We start from the raw sequence: 22,813 nt of genomic DNA on the forward strand, positions 1-22,813 counted from the left end.
AAAAGAATTCTCTTTTCAGAATAAGACTGAAGACGTATTTCTTTAGCCAATAACTTACTGACAACAGAGTCAACAGAAGGTAGTGAAGAATGATGCAGAATTGAACCTCTAAGTCCTTCGAAGTTACTGCAAAGTGTTGTTGAAAATTATCCCAATCGTTGTTGCTCTCTACGCTCAATATAGACACCACATGTCTTTAATTTTGCAGATTCTATAAGAGTCAATTGATCCCAAAGATCTGTCATTGCAGATTTTATAAGAGCCAATTAATCCCAAAGATCTGTCATAGCAGAATAAAACTCTTGAATACTTATATTCTTCTGATGAAGAGCTCGTATATCATTCTCTAATTGATACTGTTTCGTAAAATTTGATTACGTGAATAACCTTTGCAGATGATCATAAACCTCTTTTGTTGTCTCATACTTAGCTAATTGCATACCTATTGAATGCTCAATAGAATTATTGATCCAAGTAATGATCTTTGCATTATTTGCTTCCCATGTATCTATCAAAAAAGCATCCCCCTCCGCAATATTTTTAGGTATCATATAAGTTCGACTAACATACCCCTATATCTTCTTACCCTTAAAAACATTTCTCATTACATAGCTCCAATACAAATAGTTCTTCCCATTCAACCTCACACTCATAAACTGAAGTGAATCATCTCTTCAGTAACTATAATCAACAATCATTGAGAAACAGAATGTAAAAGCAACGAAAAACAAAATATCAAATTGTAGAAACTGAATAGAGATTGCAAAAACTAAACAAATATCTTCTCAAAATTATACTATTACTCCAAAACACAAAACAGATTTGCAGAAACTGAATGCCAATACCAAATTGTAAAAGCTGAAGGGAAAATAAAATACCAAAATAATTGCAGGAACTGATGAAATACCAAATTTTATAGAAGTGGAAGACAAAATCTCACTCCAAAAATTTTTGGTTTGCCATTAGGGATTAAGCCCTTGTAAACCCCCAGCCAACTCACCACAGAGTTGGATTCGCGAAGCTGTGTTTGGGATTAAGCCTCGTTCCATAAAATCAACTTCGATACCATGTTAAAATAATTAAGATCAAGCACAAAAAGAAGGCTAGAATTCTGAATAATTTGTATATTATGAATGTTTAGTCTTAACCTAAATACAAATAAAGTATATATAGGTTAAACTGAAAATACTATTTTACCCTTAATAAATAAGACTACATAAATATTATTTAACAAATTGATCTCCAGTATTGGGAAATAGGAACATAGGATTTATAGCCCTAGAAGATTTTAGATGAAATCGACCTAACAATACCATTTGTCAATAAGATTGATAGATTATAGGCAACTAGCCTTGCTAGTTTGATAAAAAATTAGCAGTCTTGTTAACATACCAAAAAACTAGCTTTACTAGTTTGACCATGACCCTTTGTGGCATCAGCTTTTGGACCATAAAATTGCCACGCAACGCAAAATTCAAAACAAGAAATGCAAATTATGGTTTGTGATTAATACCTAAAAGTGCATTTTTATCACGGTTTTATATCATCATTTTGCACTTGAAGTATCAATAACTCTTTAACTAAAGTATGCTTTATAATAACATATCTAATAATATAAGATATCTTAAATTTATGGTAAATGTTCATTTTAAATGTAGACCTATCACATAAATAAAAGAATTGATTGATGAGTTTAGGAACTGAAATTGAAAGGACAAAGAGATGGCCAAACTTAGAAAAGAGATGTTAGTGTAGTTCAAATTGGAACACTTTTCTATTTCAATCACTTTATCGAAAACCCAAACATGTTTCTTCCATTTACAAGTTTCTCAATGATTTTCTTTTTCTTTGCTTGTTGAAGCTAGGTGTAAGCAAAAATACTGAAAAACTAATTAAATCAAGAAAATCATAAAAAATAACCAAAAAAATAAATAGAAAAAAAACTAATTAAAATGATTAAAATTTTGAAAAACCAACTGATTCAGTTTGGTTTTGGTTTTATAAGCCTGAAACTAAAAAACCAGAACCAAACTGAACTGAACCAAACCCAAACTGAAAAAACTAAGCCAAAACCAAGTTAAACAAGAAAAAACTGAGCTAAAACCGAGTCAAACTCGTTTGAACCAGTTTTTGTCCTAAAAATCGATCCAAATAGAAATCAGTAGATTTGAACAAGTTTTAGTTTAGTTTTAGTTTTTTTTTTTAAATTTAGTTTGGTTATTTTTTTATAAAAACCAAATCGAATCGAAAATGATCATATCTAATTAAAACTGTAGGAGAAGCGCTTATTTGTTTTCTAGATACTTGTGTATCTTTTCAAGATTTGTTATTTAGCAAAAAAAAAAAATAGGGTTGTTAGGTTTTTTTATTTTACGATCTCAATTAAGATTTCATGAATGGCTTGTATTTGTATTTTATATATTTGGGTTTTTTGACTCTTTTTATAGTTGATGTACACTCTCAACTACTTGAATTCTTATTATAGATGTGATCCAACTTAAAAAAAAAAAACAAAGAAAAACCCTCTACTTCAACTCAAATTAGGATTAGAATGGATCTTTGTCACTAACCAATTAGCAACCTAGCCGTTATTGACTCTCCCCACTGCCATTTTCTGGCGCACCATCAGTTATAATCCAATTAAATTTTACTCTTTGTTTTTCATTTTTGTAATGTTTTTGCAACAAATCATAATTCCAGCAGCCCACTAACACTCCCAAATAAACACACGCTGTTATTTCCATTTTCTTTCAGTACATTGACAAATATATACATAACCCTGGTTCAGAAGGGTAGTAACAATATGTGTGCTCCATTGCATGCTGTTTCTCAAGCAAATTCTGTTCTTACCTGTTAACATAAATATATCCGAAGTCCAGACACGTTTAGTGTTCCACTCATCACTTTCATTTCTTTGATGCACACACTGGTGTTCCTTTCGTCCAGAATGTTGTTTCGCTGATTATTCAGAGTCATCCTCTTTAATCTTCCATTAATATCTCCCTTTAACTTTTCCACACTCAATGCTACAATTATCTTGTGATTCAGGGGAACAAACATGCAACCAATGTGGCAAGAATTCTGCAAGCCCACAACCTGTTCAATGGAAAGAAGAAAGTTCTTTGCTTTGTTGTGAAGGCTTGCAAGCATGTTCGCTCATGCCCACTTCATCTGCTTTGTTATAAAAATATTTATGCTGCTGAAGGGCTGCTACTTTTGTTTGGAGATGAAGGACTATGGTGTGCTCTGAAATCTCCTTTGCCATCTGTTTTGAATCAACCTTTTCATACGTTTAAGAATATTTTCAGATGCTTTTTCTTCTTTACTTTGTGTGGTTGTTATCTATTTATTGAAATTGCCATCTTTATTTAGTTTCTGAAGCCATTTGCTGTTACAGGAAACAATTTTATTAATCGCCATGTTCATATCTTTCCAGGAAAACTAAAATTAAAAACCCGCAGCGCAGTGGGACTTTAAGAATCGTTTAAAAATATGATTATAATTAATTTTTAGTGTATTTTATTTTAAAATATTTTAAACTAATAATTTTTAATTTTTAAAATCAGCTTATTAAAATAATATAAAATATATAAAAATTATTTTTTAATAAAAATAAAAAAATAAATGTTTTAAAAATATAAGTTGATCAACGATAAAAAATAAAATGTTTTAAAAATATAAGTTGATCAACGTTTCCAAATTCTCCTTAAAAAAACAAATGGAAAAACAAACAATGCCATAAAAATTATTAAAATAAATAGTGAATCATTCTCTATTTTAAAATATCATGCAAGGACCAAAAAGGAACATGAAAAAGGCTAGGAGGTTGGTAAGTGACCGTATTTAGGAGTTTAATTACCTTTTTTTTAAATAATTTTTATTTGAAAATATTTTAAAATAATATTTTTTATTTTTTAAAAAATATTTTTAATATTAATAAATTAAAAACATAAAAAAAATAATTTAAAATAAAAAAAATAACAAATCATTTTTTAAATAATTTTAAAACACAAAACAATCTTTATTTATATGTGTTTTTGTGATTGGATAATATTTTTATAATATTTTAATTTTTTTATTTTCAATTAAAATTTTTTATGATTTTAAATCATTTCAATATATAAAAATAAAAAATTATTATTTATATTTTTAAATTAAAAACACTTATGAAAAACCGCTTTTACTTCACCGTACAACCATCCCCCACTTAAATTAAATACAAATAAATAATAATAATAATAATAATAATAACCTCGTTTAAATAACGGAACATTCAGAAATCCACAGCCGGTCTGTTTTCTTTTATTCTTTTTTTTTCAATTCTCGGTTTCTCAAGTTGTGAAACGGAAAAATCGAAGGTACGTTATCTCTGTTTTTGTTTTTTTAACCCCTCTCTCAGTTCCTTCAAATTCTTGTTTCTATAGATCTTTGCTAATCCAATTTTCGAATTCAAGACAGAAATATGTAGCTGATTCTTACGTTTCCTGTTGTTGTTGTTGTTGATTTGAGTTGCAGGTTGGTTAGTTTGTTAAAAAGAAAAAATCGAGGATGTTAGAGCAGTTGTTAATATTTACCAGAGGAGGTTTGATTTTATGGACATGTAAAGAGCTCGGAAATGCATTAAAAGGATCGCCTATTGATACTTTGATTCGATCTTGTCTGTTGGAAGAACGATCTGGTACAGCATCGTACAATTACGATGCCCCCGGGGCCTCTTACACCCTTAAATGGACTTTCCATAACGACCTAGGCCTCGTTTTTGTCGCTGTGTATCAGCGAATTCTCCATTTGTTGTATGTGGATGAGTTGTTGGCGATGGTCAAGCATGAGTTTTCCCAGATTTATGATCCCAAACGTGTGGAGTACTTTGATTTTGATGAGACTTTTAGGCAGCTTAGGAAGGAAGCGGAGGCAAGGGCAGAAGAGTTGAGGAAAGTGATGCCTGTGGGGAAGGGCGTGAATGATGGGAGGAAGCTGGTGATGAAAAAGGGTAGTGGGTTTGGTGGAGGGAATAAAAAAAATAAGAGTGAGGCGAATGAGGGTGGTAATGGTGATGATGGGAAAGGGAGGAAATTGAAGAAAGGACACTCCAATGGAAATCATAATGCTGTTGTTGTTGAAGGTAATAGAGGGATGGGTCTCGCGAATGGTAAAGAAAATGCGAGTTCCAATAATGAGGCTTTTGATGTCACTAAACTTCAGAAGCTGAAAAGTAAAGGTGGGAAAAAAACTTCTGATACTAGTGTTGTTAGCAAGGGTTCCAACGTGGACCCAAAGAAAAAGGTAACAAAGAAGAATAGAGTTTGGGATGATACACCTAAAGATGCGAAATTGGATTTTACGGATCATGTGGAGGAGAATGGGAATGAGAATATAGAAGTTGTGGCAGCTGATCAAGGTGAAAGCATGATGGACAAAGAAGAGATTGTCAGCAGTGACAGCGAAGATGAAGAAGATTTTGAGGTCAGTAAGGACAGCAAGCCTGATGCTAAGAAGAAGGGATGGTTTTCATCTATGTTCCAGAGGTAAATCATTGCATCATAATTCTTAGATTGTTATTTATTCTTTGATTACTAGTTCATTACTCGAGTATCATTAAGGTACTGGATATAGAGTATCTCTTCAAGGTCTAGGTTCTTAACAAACAGTATGCTGCATCTAATCACTTTCACTCGTGCTTCTGGGATTGGTGTTGAAACCATGTTTTTCCTTTTGAATTTTAAAGCCACTATTTCCTTTCTTCGTGAATAGTGGGTTTCACATGGTGGCATCTGAGGCAATTGCGTATCAATGTGCTTTCTAATGTTAAAGACACTGGCAATAACTATTATCGTTTATTTTTGGAATGTAAAGTTAGTTTTTGGGTAATTGAGAAGTTATAACCCATCACTATCAACTAAGCTTCAGTAGGTCCCTTAGAGTTCTCTGGCATATCCATGGTGTAGAAAAGCTCAATCTTATTCTATCCTTTAATGAGGCAAGGAATTTATCGTGTCATATGACTCACAGAACATACCAAACTGTTCTATTTACTATAATTTAACATCTTGTTAGAAGTTTATTCCATGAGATTGATATGTATTGTGAGACTCGGTATTATACTGGAGTGATGGCTTGCCTAGTTGGCTTGTTGTTCCTTCACCATGACTGCATACTTCTACAGTTGTTTATGTTGTCTCTCCTGCATTATGAGATGCCCAACAAACTTGGTGCGTGAATCTTAAGAAAGAATGTGGGAGGCTACCATTAGATATGCATGGTTTGACATGTGTATTGTGCATAAAAGTCTTTTCTTAAGAGAATTTTTGGAAGCATTTCTCCTTCTCAAATCGACCAAAGTTGAATCTGAGAACTTGTACTAGGCTTTTCTTCCTTGTATGATCCTTACATCACTTTTCATATGCTTTCCCTGGCTTAGTATTGCTGGTAAGGCAAACCTGGAGAAGGCAGACCTGGAGCCAGCATTGAAAGCTCTCAAGGATAGGCTCATGACCAAGAATGTGGTACGTTATTGTATTTGCTAAATATTCTGTTTGTGAATCTGTTCTCTGCCAATCATACCTTTCTATCTTACCCCACATTCTTATGGAGTTACTATCCTTTGGCAATTTCAGGCTGAGGAGATAGCAGAGAAGCTTTGTGAATCAGTTGCAGCTAGTCTTGAAGGTAAAAAGCTGTCATCTTTCACAAGGATATCTTCAACAGTGCAGGTTTGTTGCATCAAGACATCGAGTTTCTTCATTTTCCATCTTTTCTGTTTAACTTGGGAATAAGTAATAGTTCATCTGGTATTATGGCTACAGGCAGCTATGGAAGAAGCACTTGTTCGTATTTTAACTCCTAGGCGTTCTATCGACATATTAAGAGATGTACATGCTGCAAAGGAACAGAGGAAACCATATGTTGTTGTTTTTGTTGGTGTCAATGGGGTTGGAAAGTCCACAAATCTGGCCAAGGTGAAGCTGAAGCTCATATGGTTGTAATTATTATTGAAGAATTATCATTGAGGCATGCTTCCTTATTGGGTAGGCTGTTTTTTCATGTCACTTCGTTATTGGTTAGGCTGTTTTTCATGTCACAACTGCAGGTTGCATACTGGCTTCTGCAACATAAGGTCAGTGCTATGATGGCTGCTTGTGATACATTTAGGTCAGGAGCTGTTGAGCAGCTGAGGACCCATGCACGCAGACTTCAGGTACTGAATTGATATCACATATTAATATTGATGATGTTATCTGGTCTCTTTATCCTGTGTTTGTTTCTGGGATTCATTCCTGTAAGGAAACTTGATGTGATACTTTTTTCCCTGGTTAGATCCCTATATTTGAAAAGGGCTACGAGAAAGATCCAGCGGTTGTGGCGAAGGAAGCAATTCAGGAGGCCACACGCAATGGTTCTGATGTTGTTCTTGTTGATACTGCTGGTCGAATGCAGGTGCTTTTATGAACTAATGCTTTATCACTGAGATTGAGTTGTACCATCTGGTATAATATAAATTATGGTATTGTTTGATTTCCCTTTTTGTCATTTTGGCGAAGGAAGAATGTTCTAACTTTTTTTTCTTGTAAAAGCATTTATAACTATAAAATGCTAAATTCAATACATGATGAGATAAATGGAATAGAAGAACTCAATAGGATCCCTGTTTTAAAAACAAATCTTAATAACCCAAAGCACTAGGCAATGTTTTTACCTCACGTGCTTATCTGTTTGCTTTCATTTTCTTTTTCTAATTCAATGTCATTTACTTCAGGACAATGAACCATTAATGAGAGCTCTCTCAAAGCTAATTTACCTCAACAATCCTGATCTAGTCTTGTTTGTTGGAGAGGCCTTGGTTGGAAATGATGCTGTTGATCAGCTATCAAAGTTCAATCAGGTTCAGTTCTTATATCCTGGTTTTTATTGTGTTATTTATTTTTCTTGCATCCAGATTCAGATTATCGAGCAACATTCCTTGCTCTTTTTCTTTGCAGAAATTAGCCGACCTATCTACTTCACCCAATCCTAGATTAATTGATGGGATTTTGCTCACGAAGTTTGACACCATTGATGATAAGGTAAGAGTTACAAAAAGCAGTCAGATTTTTTCTTCTTTCTAGCTATTTGTTTCATTTACCATCCAAATCTTGTGTGCAATTTTCTTTGATGGGTGCAGGTTGGAGCTGCATTGTCGATGGTTTACATCTCCGGCTCACCGGTCATGTTTGTTGGCTGTGGTCAATCTTACACAGATCTCAAGAAGTTGAATGTGAAAGCTATTGTCAAGACACTCCTTAAATGAGCACGTTCCTCCTTTGATGAAGGTTTGTGGAGCGAATGCTGTTCCCTCTCAGTTTGCTCTTGGTCCTTTTGTGCATGATTAACTTGCTGCCAAACTTCTGTATTTGTCCTGTTTTTCAGTTTGTTGTTTGGGTGAATCAGTCCCTTGAGGCTGTGTTCTATGCTAATTGTTACCGTCTTGTTCCTTCGCTTTGCTGTTGTGTTCAATTTCTCTCGCAGACGCACGCCTACACATGCATGCACTCTCGATCACCGGTTTTTCCCTGACAATTCTTGCCTGTGGCCTTGGACTGGTCTAAATTAATATAATTGTCTGCGTGAAGAAGAAAAAAAAAAAAACAACAACATTGCCTTTGGTAATTTGATCAGAACTGGTAGTTTTGGCCCCAAACTTTTGGCGCATCGCTACACTATCTGGTTTATGCACTCCTTGCCGTTCATATTCCACGCCTCCAGAGTCTAGAAATTGTGACAGCAAGTTTCCAATGTAAAGAACTTTGGTGCTCCATTCAAGAATTCTCTCGCTTCTGTGCGGGTTAATTATACGACGAGAAAGCAAATAAGTGATGCATCTTCTTCTTCTTCGTCTCTCTCTCCCCTTTTCTTTTCTTTTCTTTGAACTCCTCACGAAAGAATTTAATAAATATATAATTTCTATAAAGCCATATCATTGAGAACCTGGAGATCTTAACAATGTAATATGCAGCATTTAGTATACCTGAGAGATTAAATATATCAAATCTATTATGATGTTATCTAAATTAAAATTACAATTAAAAACGTACTTTAATTTAAAATTCTTACAAGAAAGTAAATTAAATTATTAAAAAAAATGTGTATTATCATCAATAAAAGAAAACTACAAGTTCAAAAAATAAAATTAAAAATTAAAACTTTACATAGGTTTTTAAGTAATTAGGAATATTAAATAATTTAATGAATGCTTTCATTGATAAATGAATTTTTTTAAAAAATATTAGAAGTTCAAAGAAAAAAAATACATTACATGAGTTTTTTAAAGTAGATAAAAATAATTTAATTAGCATCCATGCATTATTGTTAATATTTTTATTATAAAGAATTTGTTTGAGGTTATTTTGTCCTAAATAAAAGCCTTCTATCTAAAAAAAAGTCAATTTTTTTTTAAAATATTTTTTTAATATATTTTTAAATAAAATAACATTTTAAAAAGCAATCTCTACATGTACTTTTAAACACTTCAAAAAAAAAAAGTTGCTAACACAAAGCAAGCAAAAACTAAAAAAAAACAGAAGCAAAACAGGTTGTAACAAGAAGTGCTATTTCTCTTTTCTTACTGCTTAATCTTTATTTTCTCAAAAAATTATTTCTCGATACCTCTAGTTGTATTAATTGATTTTGCTTTGTTTCTTGTTTAGGCGTCGAACGAAAAAAATAAGGATAGCTTAGGGATGATAATTTCACCTTAAACCATTGAATTTGGATGAAATTAAAAAAAAAAAAAAAAACCTAGGTTTCAAGCTGGATATAAATGTTAAATTACATGTATATTAAACTAATTAGTAAGTTTGGATCGGATTTGAATAATGAATGGGACACCCAATTAGATCAAGTTCAGATATAAAAAATTTATAACCAATTAAATTTGGATAGTTATTTTGGATTTGAGTTTAGATATTAATTAATAGTAAAAAAGCCTGTGCATGAGTATTCTATTGATATCCCTAGATAGCTCGAAGGAAGAGAAACAACACCTACATTAGTTGCTGATAATGAAAATATAACAAGAAGAATCTTCAAAGCTATTTAGAAACTGAGTAATATTTTAATTCTTAAGAAATTAGAGTTAGAAAAAAAAATCATATTTATTTAAATTTAATATTTATCTATCTACAAAAACTAGTTTTTTAAAATTTATATTGAATTTTAAAAAATCTCTATAGTTTTCTTTACAAGTTTTTCATTGTTCTTTCCTCACAAAAAAAAAAAAGACATGAACAATATAATCATTTTTTATACAAATATTTATTTAACAATATAAAATATTAATTTTTTTATCTCAAACCTAGTCCACAATTTTAAGATCATGAACAAAACTAATAACACATAAAAATCAATATATTCTCCATTTAATTGACCAAGAAAATAACCATTACTACTACTCGGCTAAAAGAATTGAAGAAGTTTGCAAATGATCAAAACACCTTAGTTTTTTTTTTCAAAAATTTTTTTCCTTTATTTTGTTTTCAAAAAACTTGATTTTTAAAACTTTTTCTTTTAATTTCATCATTTTTTATTGATTTTGAATTATAATTTTATCTTTTAAAATTTAATTAATTTTGAATTGGTTATTATATTTTCTTTTTATAAGTTTATCATAATTTTAAACAAATGTTCCAATATTTAATTGATGCTTGATTTTTACAAGCATTTATTTTTTTTATCATATCATTAAATAAAAAATATATTAAAAAAAAGTTTTTAAAACTCATTGGAATCCATGGCCTGTGTCACAGGTTTTGTGAGTTATGTCGTAATGTTTAGGTTGATTTCATATGTTATTATTTTAATATTTAAAAACAAATATCATCTTTAAATTTTTTAAAATCAAGCCACACTTTTATTGGTTATCTAAGTTGTTTTCGAACTCACCAAGATAACCAGATCACTAGAGTCAATTTTTATATAAGTTAATTTGAAACTTGAGTTAAGCAACAAGTTGGGTTGAAAAGTTTCAAGGTTGACTTGTTGGGTCAGGTTGAACAACAAAGCCAAATAGTTTTTTTTTTAATTCCATCTTCCATTGTTTTTTTTATTGAATTCTTTTTGGTTTTTTTAGCAATTTTATCTTTCAATATTTAGTTCATTTTGATTTGGTATTTATAAATTTTTTTATATGCTTTCTATGATATTATTGCAGTCTCAAATAAACATCCTGATATTTGGTTAGCTTTTAGTTTTGTGAATGTCTATTTTGTTATCATATCATTAAGTAAAAACTAGTTTCAAAAAGCAAAGTTATTAAAACCAGTGGAGTTTATAATTTGAATTGTGGGTCTGATGGTTTAAGCCACAAAACATATGTCGTCGATCTAATATGTCACCATTTCAATGTTAAAAAAATATCATCATATTTTAAAGTCAAACCATGTCTTTTAATTACCAGTCATCTGAGTTGTCTTTGAATTTGTTAAGTTGACTAAATCACATTAAAAGAACTCTCATACAATTTAAAACCCAGTTTAAGTAAAGAGTAAGGTATAGAGTTTTTAAAATTAACTCCCTCGATTAAGTTTATTAACAATACCAAAAAATTCCCTATAGTTAATCTAAATGAACAAAAACAAATCAGCTAAACAAATATTGTGATCTTTCTTTTCTAACCTTTCAATCTTTTCTCTTTTTCCATGGCCAATGAAACCAAGTTTCTGTAACGAACCATTAGAAGTTAGCATGGAATGGTAATTGTAGTAATTGCAGGTGGTAGAAGTATATTAGCATGGATTAGAGACATTAACACTAGCATGAAGGCACAACAAAGAGAATTTAAGTGTGATAGCAACACCAATAGCTTGTTAACTAATAATACACTTAGATAAATAGTTAGTGGAGTTGTTGTTAGATAGTTAGTTATATAGGAGGTAATAAAAACTTGTATATAATAGTTTGTACTGAGAACGTGCAAGTCAGGTAATAAGGAAGTGATATTTGTTTCTGTAAACTTTCTCTATATCTTTTTCCTCTTCTTTCTTGAATATAACACTTGTTAAAAAAATCCTTAACAACTAGCATCAAAGTCAATCCAAGGACATTAACCAACTCTTGAATTGCTTAGAACTTAACCACTGATGAGAATAATAAGATGAAAGTTGTAGAAAAAAAAACTGCAGAAGACTTGATGAACAAATACAAGGAATCCATGGCTGATAATAAAAAAAAACAGCAAGAGTCCATGGTAAAGAGTAAGGAACAATGTATGGTTGTAACAAAGCAGAAAGACTGATGTAATAAACTTACAAATAGGAGCATTAGTGACCACAATTAAGTCATTCAAGACCAATCATGCAGTAGAGAAAGAAGTAGGAGTTAACTCCAGTTTATGTGGGGTGATTTCTTGGGTTAAAATCTACAAATTTAGATAGATAATAGGAAATCATGATTTTCACAAGGCTAGATATAATGTGGCCTCATCAAAGGTTAATTTTCCAGCTTCACAAAGGAGACAATCCTAGAGGCTAGATAAGATAATATAAGTTCTATAAATTGAATTTCACCCTAGTATATTAATAAGTGAAAATAGATTCACTATATCTATATGATAAGAAAAATACTTGGTATGAAAGGTTCTTGTTTGGTTGCGATGATTTGGCTAACTAGGAGGAATTCTTTAAGGCTCTTTACAAAATATTTGACAGTAAAGATGATATAATAGAAGATTTCAACAAACTTATATAAGATAGGGATATGGAAGAATATGTAGAGATATTTGAGAAGTTAAAATCCTTGATAAATGCATTAAATTCATCATTACTAGAATCTTATTATGTTATCGATTTTATCAATAGACTTAAAGAAGATATCAATCTAATAACATTGATGTAAGACTTTTAACAAGAAAAGTGGTAAGAAGAATGTTTTAACAATATTGTGGCTATAAAGAATAAATATGTTCTAAGAATTAGTTCCTCTTACAATATAGGAAGATTATCAGGTAACCTAACAACTAAATCTTTCAATCATTCAAAGATAAAATCACCATAAGGATCAAAATATTTTTCTAAAACTTCTTTTGAATAAAAAAGAAGATTGGGACAATGCTTTCAATATGATGAAAGGCATGTACCTGAACATCAATATAATTTTAAAGGATTACATATGATATCAAGTCAATCACTACTAAAAAAAGGGTCAATAGCATCGAAAATTAGCAACAAAATATTTTAGATGTAAATTTAGCAAAAAATGAGTAATGGATTACAAATATATTAACTTTTTAATCTTTGTCATTTTCTTTGCTTCAAGACAACTAGAAAATGTTATCCGAAAAAAAAGAAGGAATAGTTTTATTATATTGTTTACAAGTACAAAAAAACCTAAATCTATTCAGAAAAATAATGTGCAGCAAGATATAATACATTATGGATTCACACGATTTTTTTTCTGGTCCTTGAAGCATTTTCTATTTTAATCACGAAACCTTTTTTTTTCCTTTAATTTTGTTCTTCAATAATGCATTGACTTGGAATTGGCTTGATATTTTATTTTTATTAGCTCGCTATAAGATTCTTATAGTATCATAAAAATATCTCGACATTAAGTTATTAATCGATTTGACAAAATAAAATTCAATTTTATTGATTAAGACAAATTGAAGTTTTAAAGATCAAATTTGACACTGAAAAAAATATTTTTCCTTCTTTTTAATTGTTCACTAGGAGTAGATTTTAAAATTTTGATCTCCAAAGTTTTTTTTTTGTTTTCGATCCCCTGTTTATTAAGGTTGTGAAGGTCCAGTCCTAAATTTCATTTATTTTGCATTTCAATCCACGAATTTGGTGAGGAGATAAAGTCATCAAAAATGAAATAGTAAAGAGAAAGTTATTGGTTGTCTATATTCTAGTAACCAAAAACTTTGACAACCAAAAAACGTTGATCTTTGTGTCAGTGGATTTCATTTAGGTGCTTTTGATTTTTCATCTTGCCCAAAAAAATAGATCAGGGCTCAAGAATTGTTTTTTATTTGGGATGATTTTTGGTTTTTTGATTGTTAGAGAATAATATAAATTATATGTTAGAGCTTTACCTATCATTTTAAACTTTTTGGTTGAAATGATTTTTTACATCGTATCAGAGCATACATAAGATTCACATCTAACCAGTGATATTAAAATGTCTATCTCTTCATTTTCTTCAACTCCTAATACTTTTGATTCTTCCCTTCGCATCTTCAATCCTTCTTCCTCCATCAAAATTACTAAACTCCCATATCTAAAAATTCCCACCTGGAAAGCCACCATATTACCCTACCTCAAAAGCCATAAATGTTGTTTCTATATTGATTAAACAATCTAGCAGCCCATCAGAACCATCATTACGTCTAATGGCTCTACAATTCCCAACTCGTCCTTTAATATCTAGGAAACACAAGATAATCTTATCTTTAGTTGTCTTAATTCTTCTCTTTGAAATGAGGTCTTAGCCCAGGTTGCTCATTACACCACCTCTACTGATGTCTAAAAGGTTTTAAGTTTTGCTTTTGCATCCCAATCTTATGTTAAAACAGTACCCATTTGCTTTTAACTCTCTACCATGTGGAAAGGAATTCAATCTATGACCTAGTATTTTATGACAATCATGCATCTTATAGATGAATTGACCTTTATTGGTCAGGTATTGCAATGTGATGATATTATCAAAATTACTTACTTGACTTGGTCCTGAATTTGATTATCTGGTTTTTATGGTTACTCATTGTGACAATTCTCCCACTTTAAAGGATATTTATTCCATACTCTTCACATGTAAAACTCATATACAACATAATAATCAGGTTTTTCCCTTAGCAAATGCTTTAACAAATATTGTTACAAGACAACCATCATTTTCAAGAGGACAAATGAAGTGCTGCCACCATGGCCACTACTATAAAGGCTAGTAAAGGGGCAATGCCCCCTACCTCGAGAAGAATAATGCTATATGGCAAGCCTGGTCACATATCTTCTTGTTGTTGAAAGTGTTTTGTTCTCTATTTTTTTCCTATTCCACTTTATATGGCTCCTCAAGCTAATATACCTACATCAGACCACAATAACAACCTACTAGATAAGAGAAGCATCGTGATACTAGTGCTACACATCATCTTCCAATGACATAAGTAATTTGAATATCCACTTTTAGCACTAATTAAATTTAAATCAGTGATGGTACAAGTTTGTATATCACCCATAACAAAACTATATCCTTATCTAATTCCTCTTCATCATTTGTTCTTGATAAGATTTTAGTGGTTACTCATATTACTAAAAATTTACTCTGTTCTTAAATTATTCAAGATAATCATGTCTATTTTGAGTTTCACAGTTCTTTTTTTATTAAGGATTACTCGAGGAATGTCCTATATAAAAGACACATGTCTGATGGCCTTTAATGCTTCTCTTCATCTCTTTAATGTAGTTTCCAATTTTTTTTTGTTAGTGTTCGGGTCTTTGTTATAGATTGGCATCATCGTCTTGATCATGCCTTATGTATCATTGTTCAACATGTGCTTGCAAACAATAATTCACATGTTGGTTCCAATACAAAAAATAATATTTTTCCTAAGTGTGAGATGGCTAAAAACATAATTTACTATTTTATGCTTTAGTTTATTTTGTCTTTAAATCTCTTGAATTAATTTACTTTGATGTATAGGAACCTAGCTTAGTTTTTTCTAGTTATGGATATATGTATTATGTTTATTTTGTGGATACCTTTACTAAATTTATTTGGTTATTTCCTTTAAAATTAAAATATGATGTTGATGATATTTTTAATCAATTCCAAACATATGTTAAACTACATTTTGATTTAAAAATTAAGGCTATTCAAAGTGATTGGGAGGATGAATATCAACGTTTAAATGCTTATTTCAAAACCTGTGGAATTCAACATTATTTTGCTTGTCCTTACATACATGAACAGATAGATTTTGTTGAATGTTGACATCGCGAAATTATTGAAATTAACTTAGATTTACAAGCTCATTCTAAATTACCAAAACTTTATTGGAAAGATGTATTTTTAACTGTAATATATATTATTAATCTTCTTCCCTCTCAAGCTCTTAATAATGAATCCCCGTTTGAATTAGGATATCATCAAAAACCAAACTACTTATTCCTATTTGTTTTTGGAAGTGTTAGCTAGATTTGATTGCTTACAATAAATATACAATTAATTTTTGTTTTAAAACTTGTATTTTTAAATATAAAATTAATTTTTGTTTTAAAACTTGTATTTTTCTTTATTACAATCTCTCATACCAAAGATATAAATGTCTTGACCTGGCCATATGTAAAACATATGTTTCTCGCCATCTTGTCTTTAATAAGTATTTGCTTCTATTATAAGCAAGAGTCCAACATGTTCACTCCTCCTACCTTTGATATTTTATCCTTACCGACCTCAATTTTCTCTTCTAGTAATCTAACTACCAATACAAATACACTTGTAACTTTACCCCATCAAATGCCACATGATCAGATCACTGCAACAAATCATTCATTTTCAAATTTTCATCCTACTATATTATGCTCTGATAATGCTTTAGTACCAGTACCTCGCGAAATACCTCTCCCTATTCCAGCACTGTTATTAGCTTTTCCGCTAGTGATGTTTCCACCATCACTCTAGCTACACAACCCCAACCCCACATGATTACATAGTCTCAAACAAATTCTCTCAAGCCAACAATACCTAATACTAGTATGGCTAGATATCCACCACATTCGTGTTTCTGTATTCATTCTACCCCTTTTTTAATAGAACCTACTTGTTTTACTAAGACCTTTAAACATCAACGTTGATATGAAGCCATGGATAATGAATTCATTATTCTTGTAAAATATGGTACTTGGGATCTTGATCAATCACCTCACAACACTAATCTTATTGGTAACAAGGTGTTTCGGATTTAAAATAAAACGAAAACAAGTTAAAGGTATAATTGAGCGCTTCAAAGCATGACTTATTACAAAATGTTATCATTGGCAACTCGATGTGAATCACATGGAGACCTTTACTCCTATAGTTAAGCTAAGAACTATTTGATTATTACTATCTATAGCTACTACAAGGGGCTGAATTGTTCGATAGATTGACATTCAAGTGTTCTATATTATGTTTTTTATCATTTTAATTTTTTATTTTTAATTTAATCATTTCATATTAAATTAATTTAAGATTGAATTTAATACTTTGTTTTAATTGACTTAAGTATATGGCTCTTATAATGTTAAGAATAAATTTTAACATTGAATTAACACTCGATTTGAGACAATTAAATTTCATTTTATTAGTTAAAACTAATTACTAAAAACTTTCTGGATTCAATTTCAAAATTAAACAAATATTCAACCTCATTTTTTATAAGATATAAAATTTTATATCAGCTTTTCTACTCAATTTTTATTATTGTATTCAGTAATCAATAAGTATTTTTATGATAAAAGATGGTCCATCCCGCACTGCTGGGAATCAAACTCGTATACTAGAACCAGTACAATTTATTGGTCCTCCAGTTCTTTTCCATTCTGGAACATTGAAAGCATGCATGCTGTTTCAAAATTTTATGGACAAGTAATTCCCAAAAATAAACAGTTTTCCAACTGTTCTATGTTTGAAGAAATTATGAGAAGATGATCTTAGTCATTTGTTTTCCACGTCTCAGTAAGGGGAAAAAAAACATTCGGTCAATAACTCATAAAGCTTTAAGAACCCAAACACAACGTGTATTAGTTTCTACTAGTTTTGCTATCTACAGCAGGGTAATCCCATCAGTTGATCATGAGTTATTAAAATCCCCCTTGTTGCAAGTCAGAAGCTAATACTATCTTGTATATTTTATTTTCTTAATTATCTCTTCAGATTCAGCTGTAATTCAGTTGCCTTTGCAGTGCAAACAGCAAGCGCTTCGACAGGATTCAGCCATCTCCACAACTTCAGGATTCATTCCTCTATGCCAAGCATGATAGAATTTCAAGCGAACCAGAAAGTCTGCAGCAATAGAAGATTTCTCAGCCTTGATGTTGTAGCGCGTCTGCAATTGCATTTCTAGCTTCATTGCACAGTACTGATGCATCACTCCCTTCTATGGGTTTATGAATAATAACTTTTACAGACCCTGGATTCAAAATACCCTCCAATCCTGCAGGCATGATTTTCCCCGTTCCAATCAGGGTAATAGGTACCACTGGCACTCCAACTTTTGCAGCAACACTGAAGGCACCTTTCTGCATATTATTAGCAACAGAAAACCATGAAATAATAGAAAACAAATTAGTTCTTTTATGCATCCAGAACCGTTAAAACAATCATTCAGAGGAGAAAAAGGATATTAAAAACTTGAGGCGCACAAGCACATATAGAAGGGATGGGGGACGGAAGGGTAGTAGAAAGGTGTAACCTATCCTACTGGACTAAGCTATATCAACTCTTCAAGCCGTTTGAGAATCTAGGAATTAAAGCTGCATTCGAGTAAGGAATTATCGGCCTTCCCATGTTACTCTTGACAACCAGTGTAATCCAGAAACGGAGAAAGTATACAACACTCCATCTCTGGGTATCAGTTTCCCAAACAGCAAAGATGATGACACCTAAGGAAATTAAGAAGCAGAAATGCAGCTAAAAAGCTTCTAATGTGGGTTAAAGTGCATTGGTAACCCATACACATTAGATACACAAAAGCACTGATATACTTGTAATGCCATATTAGTGTGTCAATACTCCACTAAAAGTTTGAAAGTCTATGATCCAACCACCTGAGCCAAAGGTGAAAGAGCCAGGTTCATTTCTTCTTGATTCTCAACGGCCAAAAACTGCTCTAATGGTTTCTCAATCTTTTGAAATGGAAGAAGTTAAATCAAATCAGCCACCGAGAAAAATAAAAATTATGACATGATCTAACCTTGAAAGCACATAATTTTCCATCTTTACTCCGTGTTCCCTCTGGGAAGAAAAAGACAGAGGCCCCCTTCTTGAGTAGATCCATGCAACGCTTGAGACATTCCTGTATACACATAGCCATCGTAACTTCAAATCTATGTTCAACAGTGACAACACTAATTCACCAAGAACAAAACAAAGAAAATAAGATGACTGTAAGTTGTCACCTAGCCCTGAAAGAACACAGCAGCATAAATACTATTAGCAACAGAGAAAGGAAACCACTACCATTTGGCTTCTACTGTCCATCCGCTTCAAGGGAATGACACCCAACATAAGCATAGCCCACCCAATAATGGGAAATAGAAATATCCCAGTCTTACTGATGAACTTGAAGCTTCTGCCAAGAGTAAGAAGAGTATATATGTCTAGAAAACTCTGGTGGTTCGAAACATATACAGCAGGAACATCTGGAGGGGGTAGATTTTCCAATCTCTCGTACTCAATTTTAAAAAATGGAGCAACAGTCAGTGATGCCCAAATTTTGGCAATGGAAAATTGAGCTCTTCTTCGGTATTGATCAAATAAGAGCACAAAAGGATGTTGTGCTATCATCAGCACAATAAGGAAAATGGCAGCAATACCAGTAACAACATAAAAGCCTATTCCTCTAACTTTTGACCCAAAGGTAATATCTGCACTTTAAACAAGTTAAAAAGAAAGATGATTAGCACAAGGTTAAATATAAAACAGAGCAACTGACAAAAGGAATTCTTGAGAAACCTGATAACGGATAGGCAGAATCTGGGATCCCAGTTCCAGCAAGTTCTGATCTTACAACTACAGGTCTGGAAGCTTTAACTTGTTTATGGACCACTGGTTGATTGAACTCCAGTAAATAATTATACCATGGTACACGGACATGTTTCCTTGGAATGCAGGATGCACCATTTAGAGCAGCTGTCAAAAAAAGTGCAAAACAAAAGGATTCATAAGCCTGACAATACAGGAGCAATTATTGCAAGAAAAATATTGGATTCATTTTTTTTTTTTAGTTTTCATTATTTCTTACTAGGTTAGATCTGGAAAGGGTAAGATATGGCTATATTTTTCAGTATCCAGTAGCTTAATCTTTCTTACTAGCTAAATTCATCTTGTTGCCAGCTTAAATGAGCTCAGAACTAAAATGATGTGTATGTGCTACAATCTTTGGTTTTGGTTAGTGTATTGTCTGCTATTTATGAAATTTGTCAAATTTTAAGAGCACATCAACCTGTAAAAGTGATTAATATAAAGATGCTGGTAACAGTTTCTAGGCATCTTTCTCTTGGATATTTAAAAAGACTTCCATGAGCAGAAACAAATTTTCTAAGAAAAAGCTCTTCCTACCAGCAATAGCTCTGCAATAGATGGTCAATCATCAGCAGACTGCAGTAAGCAAGGTGGTCTGGGTTATGCAAGGGGGGTTACACCCCCCCTGCTCCACTTTTAAGCAAGATGTTTAATCGAAAAGACAGAAGCAGGTGTATTCATGGATACAAGAATCTAAAATAAAGCATGCCAATAATTCTTTTTACAATTTTCATAGATGCAGTGAATGTACAAACGGCTATAAACCCACTTAATCAATGTTTTAGGAAAGGGAATTCAGAGACAGCCCTATCCTTCAAGCCATGTTAATTGTTATAATGTTATCACTGAATTGTTGGAGTAGAGAGTTTCAATAGATATCCCAAGCATATTGAGCAAGCAGTGAAAGAACTAAAGAAGATGAAGTCATATGTAAGCATCCAAATGAGACTAATTGATGAAATAAATAGTCATTTACATGGAAAGACACATGTATACAGTAAGTTTAGACAGCTAGGTGGCTACTTACAGTTATATGAATTCCATAGTACAGCTTGTCTATATGTAGAGCACCCAACAAATGGTTCCTTACAAGCACGGAACTGCATTAAGCAAGACATACTAAATAAAGTCCAGAAACAAAGTTTTAACAGTGTGAAAGGGAAAAGGAACTTCTTCTAATACATAAACTCCATCTATGAAATTTAAATCAGCATACAGAAAGACAGGCTAAAGGCACAGATAGAGACAAGAGTGTGTAGAGTGAGAAGAAGCAGGTGGGGTTGCAAAATCCCAGAAGAAGAAATCTAAAATCATAATCTGCAAACAAAAGATGAACTTTACTGATAAAACACCAAATCCAAAAAAAGGGGAGCATACCAATATATACAAAAGTACGGAAAATATGGAATTTAGGTCTACAATATGATTGGAGAATAATGCTTCAAATCTCTAGTTGATTAAACCACAATTTGTAAGCCGTGGATGCATATGTAGCATTCCATGAACGCGACATTACTAAACATTGCCATAACACAATCCAAACCCCTTCAACTCACTGAACCCTCTGGATCACTCTATAATCTAGCAGTCACAAAAAAAAACACAAGCAACTAACGACAATTCATACATGTTGAACTGAAGTCTAACAAATGACCAGTGTCTTCGAAACAAAGCCAGTGCAAAATGTAATCTATTTGACTGGCCCCAAAATCACAGTAATCGAGAACATGTATGTAAAAAAGTAGAAAATCATCAGACAAATGAGAAGCAACAGCCAAAGCGTGTGGTTAGAACAATTTCAGCACAAGTAAATAGGAGGAAAGACATCTTATCACCGCATGAAAAATTAACCCCTAATAATATATAAAGCAATAGATTAATTAATCAAACACATAAAAGAAGAAGAAAGTGGAGAGAAATACCGGCAACAGAGACGGTTGAGAAACATTGCTCGATCGTTTATACCCTGCTGAGATTTGACAAATGGAAACAAAATTATTTTTTTTAAATTTTTTAATAATAATAATATAGATAGATAAATGTAAGGAAGAGAAATAAAGAGAGATGGATGCATACGGAGACGAAGGGGGCAATGGAAAGCGACCACTTCCATTGTATTACTATTGTTTAACATTACTACCCAATCAATCTGATTTGATTTCTTCACCTTCGCCCTCTCTCTTTTGGGTTTTATAGGGTTTAGTGGATTCGGAATTGGAGGGAAGAGGCAAAAATAAGTGAAGGTCTTTTATTGCCAGTTTCGAGATAGATAGGGACTGTTCTTCATCCTCGTCTTCCTTTCTTTTACAGCAGTAGATTAGTCTACCCCCAACCTCTTTTTATTCCTCTACTGTTTTTTTTTTTTTCCTAACAAATTTCTCACCGACGGTTTATGCGATTGAAATTCTTAATTTCAAAAGTAAATGATTAAGAAAAGCTATAAATATTATTTTAGTATATAAAATAAATCACATCCACAACTTCACTGCCAGGATAGAAGATCACAATACTAATCACAAGTGTCCAACTTGAGAAATCGAAAGCTTCTTTATCAACTCTTTGATGTCACAAGCTGGTCATCATGTAGGATGCAATTTTCAAGGGAGCACAATGGTGGTGCTGGTGATAGTATTGTTGTTAAATATATTATTTTTTAAATTAATGTGATGGTATTGTTGTTAAATATATTATTTTTTAAATTAATAATTTTTTAAAAAGAGTTGGTAAAATAAAATAGGTAAATCATTATTTTTTTAGGTATTGTTTGGAAACGTAGTTTGCACTATATTCTCAAAAAATTCAAAAAATTTTTTTTATTAAAATTTAATATGTTTTGTATATTTTGCATCGTTTTAATGTGCTGATGTCAAAAATAATTTTTTAAAAATAAAAAAACATTATTTGCATGCATTTCAGTACAAAAAATTATTTAAAAAGCAACCGCAACTATATTATCCAATAAGCTCTTAATCTCAATCACCTCAATAAGACACCCATGAAATTGCATCATATATCAAGTAATTTGTTTTGGATTCTCAATTAAAAAAATTTAATTTTT

At 31.8% G+C, this 22,813-nt stretch overlaps 2 protein-coding genes across 3 annotated transcripts; one reads left to right on the forward strand and one right to left on the reverse strand.

The window, feature by feature from the left end:
* The first annotated feature begins 4,257 nt into the window (after positions 1–4,257).
* Positions 4,258–8,476, forward strand: LOC105131901 (signal recognition particle receptor subunit alpha-like). Its single transcript, XM_011035094.1, has 10 exons — positions 4,258–4,358; positions 4,516–5,525; positions 6,419–6,503; positions 6,615–6,710; positions 6,804–6,956; positions 7,088–7,195; positions 7,315–7,434; positions 7,754–7,879; positions 7,977–8,060; positions 8,159–8,476. Exons 2-10 carry the CDS (start codon positions 4,549–4,551, stop codon positions 8,282–8,284), a joined length of 1,875 nt encoding a protein of 624 aa, XP_011033396.1. The 5' UTR covers positions 4,258–4,358; positions 4,516–4,548; the 3' UTR covers positions 8,285–8,476.
* Positions 8,477–17,670: 9,194 nt separating this feature from the next.
* Positions 17,671–22,293, reverse strand: LOC105131902 (1-acyl-sn-glycerol-3-phosphate acyltransferase 1, chloroplastic-like). Of its 2 annotated transcripts, none has more exons than XM_011035095.1 (7): positions 21,832–22,293; positions 21,678–21,724; positions 20,783–20,855; positions 19,687–19,863; positions 19,192–19,598; positions 18,926–19,027; positions 17,671–18,251 (listed from the first exon to the last, which is right to left on the reverse strand). In XM_011035095.1, exons 1-7 carry the CDS (start codon positions 21,887–21,889, stop codon positions 18,036–18,038), a joined length of 1,080 nt encoding a protein of 359 aa, XP_011033397.1. In that variant the 5' UTR covers positions 21,890–22,293; the 3' UTR covers positions 17,671–18,035. The 2 variants fall into 2 exon arrangements, with proteins under 2 accessions (XP_011033397.1, XP_011033398.1); XM_011035096.1 differs by having other exon boundaries at positions 21,678–21,721; positions 21,832–22,291.
* Between the last annotated feature and the right edge of the window lie 520 nt (positions 22,294–22,813).

Source organism: Populus euphratica, unplaced genomic scaffold (genome assembly GCF_000495115.2).
Source record: "Populus euphratica unplaced genomic scaffold, PopEup_1.0 scaffold73.1, whole genome shotgun sequence".
In the NCBI taxonomy this organism is placed as follows: Eukaryota; Viridiplantae; Streptophyta; class Magnoliopsida; order Malpighiales; family Salicaceae; genus Populus; species Populus euphratica.